Raw genomic sequence first — 9,823 nt, 5'->3', positions numbered from 1 at the left:
ATGCAATCATCTCAACCTACAGCTCTGACACTACAGTCAGCAAAACCTTACCAGTCCAAAACCACAGGTCAAACATATGACTTCATCTTTAAATGTCTGTCTCCATGGCAACCTTTGCCAGCAACCCTTTAGCGTGTGACCTTCTCAACAGTAGATACGCAGGAGTAAGAACTAATCAGCCCACTTGGACAACACATCACCAGCAACATAAAACCAATCCAGATGAATGTAACTGCATGTATAAATATGTAGCTTGGTATGATCACAAACAAATCTGATATCTTATGTGGCAAACTTTCATGATCATCCCCAGAGTAATAACTGTGAGAGTGATAATGTGAGTATGTGAAAGAAAGAGAGAGAGAGAGAGAGAGAGAGAGAGAGAGAGAAAGCATGTGCTCAAGTGTTGACTTGCAAGTGTGTTTGCAATCTGGATCCTGACACAGACAGATGCTCAAGCCTGCTCTTTTGTCACTCTCCATCCTGTTGGGGCACTTGATTGCTTCATTTTCCTCCATCTCCACAGTTCAAAGAGGAAAACAGGTTCATTATTGCACAATCACACTAACTAGGGCGGAACAGTGTGATAAAAAAAAAAAAGGCTATGGCAATTCATTGCACAGATCTTGTGATTGTGACATGATTTTTTTTATTTTTTTTATTTCCAATTAAACAGCTATTAAAACGATGGTGGTGTGGTTTTTGCAGCGGTCTGTTTTCTTCCATCTGGAAAAAAAAACAATTTATAGGCCAGTGCACCTCTTAAGCATCATCAGTTTATTCTTATAACGATGTTTTGTCACACATGTTGCTTTTATCAAAAAATTGTCACTCCTGTGATTTGGATATTGCACTTGGCCACATTGTGATTTCAACAATATTTTGATTAATTGATTAGCCCTAACACAAACTATAGCAGTGGCCACTGTAGCTCACTAAACACTCAGTTATTGCATGAAGCATGGCCAGACGTGTATTGCATTTGACAACGCCACCACCGAGAAAGAGGTGGTGAAGAAATGTGCAAAAACAAATCTGCTTACGGTAGTGAAAGGATATCAGCCTTCTTCATTTGTTGTCGCGCTCAAGGAATCTGCCTCGTGTGCACTGAACCATAAAACACAGTCTGCAATTCAGAAGCTCTACCTCAAAAATGCTAAAACGGTAGGGGACCTTTTCTACCCCGCAAATATAACTTAGTATGGAAATAAAATGCCTGCCTGTCATTCTAACTGGATAATCCCTATTTATTTCTCTATGAAGCCCACTGAAAAAAATGATGCAGTGGTAGAAATTATGTGTTATGGCAAAACTTCTGTGACCTTTTCACTTTTTACTTGAAAACAGAGAGAATGGACTGTAATGTAATGGAAGTGACTTTATTAGGAGGGATGAATGTATGAGATAAGTAATTGTCCATTTAGTAAAACACTGGAAAACAAGTCACTTTGAATATACTTTGATATTGTTGATTCAGCCTATAGTGTCTATAGTCTTTCCCAATACTATGTGGTTATGTAGACAGGCTGTCTGGGAGCTGCTGAAACATTGGACCAAAATAGCTCTGATCATGTATCTGTCATGAATGTGTGTCATCAGGACCTCTTCCCGAGCACACTGTGGAAAATGAAATGGCCATGCTGACTGCCTAGCCTGCTTTATTTAAAGCCGTTACCATGACTGCATAACTGAAAGTGATACGCATATAGCTCACATATGTTGTTTAAATACAATATATCTCCAAAGGCTAGAGGTAGTGACATTTATAATACTGAGAGCAGAGATTCAATTTTTCAACATGAACTAAATGTCTAAATGTTGAGATTATTGTTGCTTGACAACTCATGCTAATGACTGGAAAGAACACTGAGCTCTGTGAAATGTCACCTTCTGCTAACAGAGGTTCACATGTCCACAGAATAAAAGCAGCTTAAAAGCCGGTTGATCATGTGAGAAACAGCAAAGTAGAGGTGAGCCCCTCTCACCCCTTGCCTCTGAAATGAGAAGCCCAGCTGCAAACGCTGTGTTAAATGCCGCTATCGTACATTTGCACATGCTCCCTGGAGAAGGGTGGTCAACTGTTTCTGCGGGAAGGGGACAAGCAGAAACTCCCACATTTACGGCGCACAGAGTGGAAAAGCATCCCGTAGAGGCATATCTTGTTGCAGTGATAACGCATCGATGGTCGTTTTCAAGGAAATATTCGACATGCCTCCTTTTGCAGACGTTGTTTTTGGATTAACAAGAGTGAGGATGTGCAATTTATCTCGTGAATTATTTTGCAGTCTCTCGGACAGCTGGGAAACAGCTCAAACTCCAAACTGAGCTCATGCACCGGAGGCAGTAGAATATCCAAAATGTAAATTTCACATCGTGATAGCATGGTCAGACACGCACTGAGACCCAGCGGGGTGTGCTGTCCATTTCCTTTTGTTGGTTGAGATCACTACCGCAGTCTTGTGTTTTAGTTTAGTGGGTCAAAGGCAGCTGGGTCAAAGGTCAGTGTGCTAGTAGTCAGACTTACCGCACCCATGTGTTCTCCAAAGACCTAAATACTGGTGCTTGAGCTCAACAACCATGGTTTAAAAAGGTCCTTACCCCAGGTCATTTACACAACAGCCAATGAAAGAGAGTGTCTGCAAAGTAATCTGCAAATTGTTCCGTCTGATGGGAATGTGCTCCATCCCTCTTCAGGGCTCTATACAACCATCTCTGCTTTATCTAAGATGTAAACAGCAACTTCACTTTGCTAATTCACTTTCCCTGGCCTCTCAGGACAATAACACTGGCCCTTGACTTCTTTATGACTTCCCCTTTACGGGTCCTCGGTTGATTATGCCTTTAAGGAGCCCCTAATAAGGACTAAGCAAACAGAGCTTTCAGCAGAAACCATGGAAAACTCCAAGACTGCTGTGAAAGGCTTCCTCTCTCTTTATGGCAAAATGCCAGCCCTATAGCTTGGGACAAGGAAAAAGAGGATATTGGTGGAAATATATAGTCTAAATGAAAAGCTTATGAAAAGCTTTTACTGAAGTATGCTGCCGAGGGGATGAAAAAGCTTCTCATTACTGAGAAATAGCCATGTGATGATCTGAAAAATGACTTGTGATGCACACATTTCTCATGTAGAAAAATATGCAGGTATATCATGCATGTACAATACAAAACAGAAATGTCTTATATATAGTGCAACAGATGGACACATTTGTTTCACTGCTATTTACAAAAAAAAAAAAAAAAATCCACCACTAGCCTGTGAATGTTTCCCTCTGCAGCACAGACTGGGGCAGTATTGCGGTGAGGAGACGAGACACTTCAGTGCCTTACATGACTTTGACTCTAATGTATGCATGTTTCTTCATTCAACAAATGAGGAACTGGTTGTCTTGTGGACAATGTATGTTTATCAGGAACCCTGGACCTTGAGTACCACTCAAGCCCCTTTTCACACCAAGTCTTGGCAGTTGTCCAGTTGAGTCTAAAGGGCCTCAGCAGCCGCACTGATTTTTTTTTTTTTTTTTGGGAGGGGGGGTAATCGTCTTGAGCTATATGCTATAGGCCAGCAAAGGGTCATCTTTAACAAAAAGCTCATTTCCTGCCAGGCGAGAGTACTGGGATATTAATCATGATTAGAGAACTAGAAAAGGAAGTGAGGTGAGTGTTTGGCATGTAAGGTGATGAACTTTTCCTTTTTCTGGAAAGGAAGCGAATAACTGTCAGTTAAAGCTGTCTTTTCTTCATTGTTTATCAAAATACCTCTGAACGTGCGCTGCATTTCTCACATATTCACAGGGTCAGTGAAGCCGGAGGCCTCTTGTAATTTGCCATCAGATTTGATCGGCTGTTCTGTGGGGTCAGAGAGAGGTCTTGAACACCGCAGCTCACTTGTCTCTCTGCCACTACCTGATCCCCTGTCCCTGAAACAGCCAAGCCCTGTTTCACCAGAAAAAAAAAAAAAAAAACAATGTGCCCATCTATTTACAACCCTTTCTCTCTCTGCATGACACCCGGGTTTTTATCACCCACCCATCAGCACAATGCTGGACACTTGCCTCCTCAGTCCGTTTCAATGGACGGAAATTGAGAATCCAAAACAGACCACCAGTGAAAGGACATGTGGCTCCATCAGCCTGCATACAAACAATGGAGAATCTCACAGTGTTTAACTTTTCCTTCCTCCTGACACACAGCACTAACAATGAGGCGCTATTATGACTGACAATATGTCTGCCTTTTGCAACACCCATCGCAAACATTTGTCTTCAAACTGACTGCACATCTTTACATAATTCGGGTACTAAATGGCTTTAAAGAGCAACTTTTCAAACCAAAACTTTTTTTTTTTTTTTTTTTTTTTCAGTGTTTGTGCTTATCATCATTCTAATTTAGTAATAGAGGGCTTCTCAGATAAGATGAAACTTTAATTATCACCCATGGGGAAATTAGGTCGTGGTAGCAGCAAAACTAATTGGATATGCAGGAATAGAAAAATAGCTTAAATTAAATTAATCTAACTAGAACCTATTGTCCTTTTCCCCTGCATCTTCTTCTGCGTTAACAACTACAAAACCCCTGTGAATATCAACAAAGCACAAATGTCTAGACCAGCTGAACTCTTTTGCTTCCCTTATGTAACTGTCTCTATCTAACCCAGTGTTTGTACTGTGGGCGACACAATCAAAATGTCAGAAGTCCATTTCTTTCCTACAGAACTGAGCAACCAAGAAAAGTCAGTCAATGTGTGGATGATGAACAAGCTTATCAGCTGAGAAAAAGTTGGCAACAGCTGCTTTATGCTGTTATCAGCTATAAAATGTCAGTCAGATTTGTGAGCTTCCTTGTTTCACCAGCAATGGGACTTTGTTTTATGAAATGAACGATAGCTCTGTCTGAGCCAAATCGGCCAAAAGTTAATTACAGCAATTCAAACTCCTTAGTTCTGCATCTCTTTTATTTGAAAGTCTACAAGAATTAATGTACATCTAAAAACGGTGCTGTGAGAAGAGTTTTGGTGTTGAGCTACTGTTTAGTTTTTGGGTGCTTTTTCTGTTCATTTTTGATTAGTGGTACCTATTAAGCTAGAGTTTCTTGCTTGATATCCAAACCCTAACATTATGAAAATGTAACATTATGAGAGACAATTCTGAAAAATACATGATTTGCATGTTTAAAACTTTGTACCTGCACCAGACCACTACATTAATGCAAGCAGAGGCTCATGCAGCACACACAAGTGGTCAGAATAGAGAGTAGAATAGAGCAACCCATCAGCCAAGTAGACCACAGTGTGAATGCAGAATAAGAGGAACACTCACTCCTCAAATGTCATCAGATAATAAACCGGAAAGATGGGATGATTGCATTTCACATTTTGGGATGACAAAAGTATGACCACAAGCCAGTGAAGGGACCATACAAATTGCTCCCAATCACTGTTTACACTACAGTGCCTCTCTGCTAAAGCAAAGCAGACATAATTAAAGGCCTGGAGGGCCACTGACAACTACTAACTAAAAGAAAATACCTGAATTCATTTTTTTTTTCTCTCAACAAGCTTTTCATTCTCATAATGTCAGCAATATGTAAGCCAGCATCAGAAATATTAAAGTATGAATATGACACTGGATCTATGGCATTTTACACAACAACAACCAAACAGACATCATCTTCTCTGGTTATATTGCTCCCCAATGAGAGATTCAGAAATGTGCAACCCGTAGCACAAGTGTTTGTTTACATCAGGAGAAATAATACTCTCTCTCAGACAAGGGGTCTCTATGGCCTAGATAAGGATCATCGGTATTTATTACACCCAGCAGAGTCCTTGCAGTGAAGCGTTGGATAATGGGTTGTCTCAGGAGAAGGAAGCATTCAAGAAAACACTACAGAGGATTTCTGAATCTTAGCACCGACGTTGCCTTCAGTTTTGCATAAGAAACCAACAATGGAGACAAAGCCGGTGACACAAAGCTGAACGCAGGGTTGTCAGATCGTGCCACATGAAAATCCCAGTGTGCTGAAAGAATACAGTGCAGTCTAGATTGGGGATGGAGAACGTGGCTGTGCTATACAAAGAGGATCCCCTGAGACTGACATTGTGTCTTCAGTCATTGCCCTGAGTCTGCCCTCTCTGGTCTCTGTGTCCGCTGGGGGTGAAATCTCGTCTCGCGGGCGGGGAGGAGAGAGAGAGGAGAGCGTCCTGTGGACCAATCAGAGGCCAGCGAGTCACAGCTCCATCATCTGGTCACAGCTCCATCTCTCACACCGCACTCACTCCTCCTGGAGAGAAAAGCACTGGGCTGGAGCCAATTCAAAACTACAGGGTTTCACCACACACACACACGCACATGCACACACAGACACACAGAAAAACCTTGACCTGCTCGTTCGCCTCCAAAGCCTCAATGCCAAAGCTTTGGCTCTAAATAAATACAGCCTTCAAAGGGGGAGATAGTTTAACCCTCTGGAACTAACACTTTGTTTCAGCCCTGGGTTGGCAGATAATCCCTCACAAATCCTAAATCTCTGTGGGATTCACATTTATGGAAACAACCAAAGTGGCAAAAATGCATAGACAGGCAATAAAGGTTGATAACACATAAAGCTAGAACTGAGGCTGCAATCAATTTGAAAAAATTTAAGTCAGAAGCAATGTGCCAATTTCATTCGGTAGGGGATGTCAAGGTTTTAATCTCACAAAATAGATGGTGTTAATATAGATAATCCTAGCTATAGGTCAATCATAGAAAGTACTGCTATCACTGTATTGAATTTTGATCTTTTTGGGAATGTTCTGTCAGAATGAAAAAAAAAAAAATCATGTGAGATTGCATGCAAACACAAGCGTGTGAGTGTGTATAGATGACCATATGCATACGCATACACAATCACCCCCTACCACACACACACAGACAAAACAAAAGCGGCCCTGTATGTAAACAGCAGGAGTCATTCAGTGGAAGCCCCTCTCAGATGGTAGGGCATATGATTCAGAGACACTTCTGAAGAAAGGTCACTATCAGCCCTGTGAAAACAAGAGGCCCTCTCAGTCTGGCCTCTCACAGGACGGCAACAGCCAACCCAGCTGGGCGCTCTTCATTTACAGCCCTTGCAATCGATAGCCCATTGGCCATTCATCACAGCAAACAGCCCGCGTTTATATGCTCGTGGGTCTGACTGATCCACCCACACTGAATGCTGAGGACTGAGTCAAGCACTGGACAGGTGAGGTCAGAGTAGATTAATAATCAGCGTGTAAATCTCCCCCCCTACAGGAAATCAGAGGCGGAGTAAACGCTCCTCAGGATCTCCTCTCCGCTTTCTGCCTATTGATTTACAGCAGTTTCATTCCCATCAGTCACCATGACAGCACCCAATCACACTTCCGCAGCAGGACTGGGAATGTCAAGGCCTCACACTGGCATTTACCTATGGCTCAGCTTCTTAATTTCTCTAGATGCTGAGCTCATCACTGCAGTGTGTCCGCTGCACAAAATGCACTCTATCTGAGCAACAGAGTGCTTTTATTTGTTGATGATGGATGACCTTGGGCAGATGACAGCTCCTTTGAGCCATTTAACCAACTTTCACTGCAAAAACACTAATCTTAACAAGTTGTTTTCAGTATTCAGTCAGATCTTAAGTGTTCTGAGAAGGAACGTGTGAAAGGGACAAAATAATTTATCTTGTTTTCAAAACACATGAGTGTTTTTTTTTTTTTTTTTTGGAGGAGCATTCCTTGGAGTATTGTAATTTGACTTAATTGTTTTATTAAAACGTACTTCCATAAAACCTTTGAAACAAGTGACACTGAAACAACTGCAATCATCTCACTTAAGTGGCAGAATTTTTCATTTTGATGAATAAAAATGACATTACAAAAGTAAATGAGTAACTTGTTACAGTGCATGACCAGTATGCTACGTATGCATATTGCACAAGATGCACTTTCATCCATTGCTTGTGATGGATGACTTTGGGCAGGTGACGGTCCCTTTCCCACCATGTGACCAGCTGCCATGAGCTGGCAATGTGTTGGGCATCATGTTCGTCTTACCTTATTAGAGTAGGGCGGCTTGGCGAGATTGATGCCATCTCTGATGAGTTTATCCCTGATCATGATCTTCAGCTTCAGCTTTGGGTAAATCACCAGCTCCCTCCGGTTGCCCAGCGTCAGGTTCCTCTGCGCGCCCATGTACCCACCGTTGCGCCCGACCCGGTCGCTGTTAGGCTCGGTCCAAGACTTGGATCCCCGCAGTTTGGACTCATACTGGTCCACCATGTGACTGGTGTAAACCTCGGACGCTGGGGGCATCGGCTCCAGGGTGAAGTACAGTCCACTGGCCGTCTCTTTATCTTCCTCTTTCAGCCTTCTAACCGCGTCGTGGATCCTCTGCCTGTGGTGCGGTATGTAGACGCCGATGGCATCCAGGTCCGGGTCGCCTATTTGTTTGCAAACCTCCAGATCGTCGTAGCCGTTGTCCACAAAAGACTCGACATACTGAGCAAGCTGGAGCGTCTTCAGCCACTCGTAGACGATGACAGGTCCGTTGCTTGTCATTTTGGCTACTCTTAGTATCGGCTCTTACTCGGAGGGAATAGGACACTTCAGTGGGGCTCACTTTCCCATTCAGCCTTTCAATCGCATTATAAGACACTTAATCACAAGTTGTGATTTCTTTGAGTAGTCGGAACAAGCGGACTATGCAATTTTTGGATCATCCATGATGAAAGGTTTGGTTACCATTCCTCACCTTGGTGTGAGTCCGAGATGGAGCAGCCGAAAGGATGTATCAACTGTGCCGAAAAAAGTCAATTAAAAGCTCAACCTAATGCAATCCGTTTGAGTGTGACACCTGTCAATATTTACAAATGAAGGAGATCACTTCAGTGTCACTTGAGGCAGCTTTAAAATCCCCAATGTCATGTGGGCATCAGTTTTACTCGCCCAGTGTTATTTACCATGCGCCGTCAGCTCCAACAATTACCTACAACAGAATGAAAAACAATTGCTTCAAACTAGTGTCATTCAGATAGCCACTGATGTGGATTTCGCCCGTTGCGCACAGCAGTCCTTGCGTACTTAAGCGCCTTTTGTCACGTTGTGCTCTTTTTGCAGAGTCTTCAGTATCATCAGACGTTAGCGAGTGGAATAAAACAATCCAGAGACTGTAAAATGGACTTGAAAATGAAACTAAGTCCTTTGGCAAAGACTGTATGGTTAGCGACCGCACAGTTCCTCCGCGTCCAGCAGCTCCGGCGTCTACGCGTTACACCAGTTCTCCAAACCGGCACATCACCACAGTGTGTTCACAGCCAGCATGCTCAGCGCTGCTCCTCCACCATCCACGCCCCCCAAATCCAAGTGTACCCTTTTAAAAATAGTGATGCAAGTCCCTTTTTTCTCTGCACAACTTGTCACGCAGCACAGTGGGTCACCAGGTTCCCGGCGACTTGTCCAAAGTTGGTTCTAAAGGAGAGCGCAAAAAACCTGCGGCGCACTTTAAATGAACAGCCTCGTTACTGGTTTGTTTCCCATTATTATTCCCTCTACTCCTAAACGGTGCGCTTTCGTCCACCGCGTCTCTCTCTCTCTCTCTCTCTCTCTCTCTCTCTCTCTCTCTCTCTCTCTCTCTCTCTCTCTCTCAGTCAAACACACTATCTCTCATTCAGCAGCATTTCCACGGGATCGTCTCTCAACACACAGCAGCTCCCTCTATGTGGTAACCGGGGTACTGAAAGACTGGCGGCACTGGAGCTGATGTAATAGGATAAATTGCGATGCTACACTATCTATCTATCTATCTATCTATCTATCTATCTA

At 43.0% G+C, this 9,823-nt stretch overlaps 1 protein-coding gene across 1 annotated transcript; it reads right to left on the bottom strand.

Annotated features, from left to right (window-relative positions):
* Nucleotides 1–8,041: 8,041 nt before the first annotated feature.
* LOC115356627 (sterile alpha motif domain-containing protein 5-like) lies at nucleotides 8,042–9,569 on the bottom strand. The gene has a single exon (XM_030047843.1). The coding sequence runs from the start codon at nucleotides 8,558–8,560 to the stop codon at nucleotides 8,042–8,044; it is 519 nt and encodes a 172-aa protein (XP_029903703.1). The 5' UTR covers nucleotides 8,561–9,569.
* Between the last annotated feature and the right edge of the window lie 254 nt (nucleotides 9,570–9,823).

This window comes from Myripristis murdjan, chromosome 24, assembly GCF_902150065.1.
Source record: "Myripristis murdjan chromosome 24, fMyrMur1.1, whole genome shotgun sequence".
Classification (NCBI taxonomy): Eukaryota; Metazoa; Chordata; class Actinopteri; order Holocentriformes; family Holocentridae; genus Myripristis; species Myripristis murdjan.
The sequence above is the reverse complement of the archived record's forward strand: the minus strand, read 5'-3'. Positions and strand labels throughout refer to the sequence as shown.

What these genes read in the sequence shown, in the direction of transcription:
- LOC115356627 (XM_030047843.1), bottom strand. Translation starts at nt 8,560, where the DNA reads ATGACAAGCAACGGACCTGTCATCGTCTACGAGTGGCTGAAGACGCTC.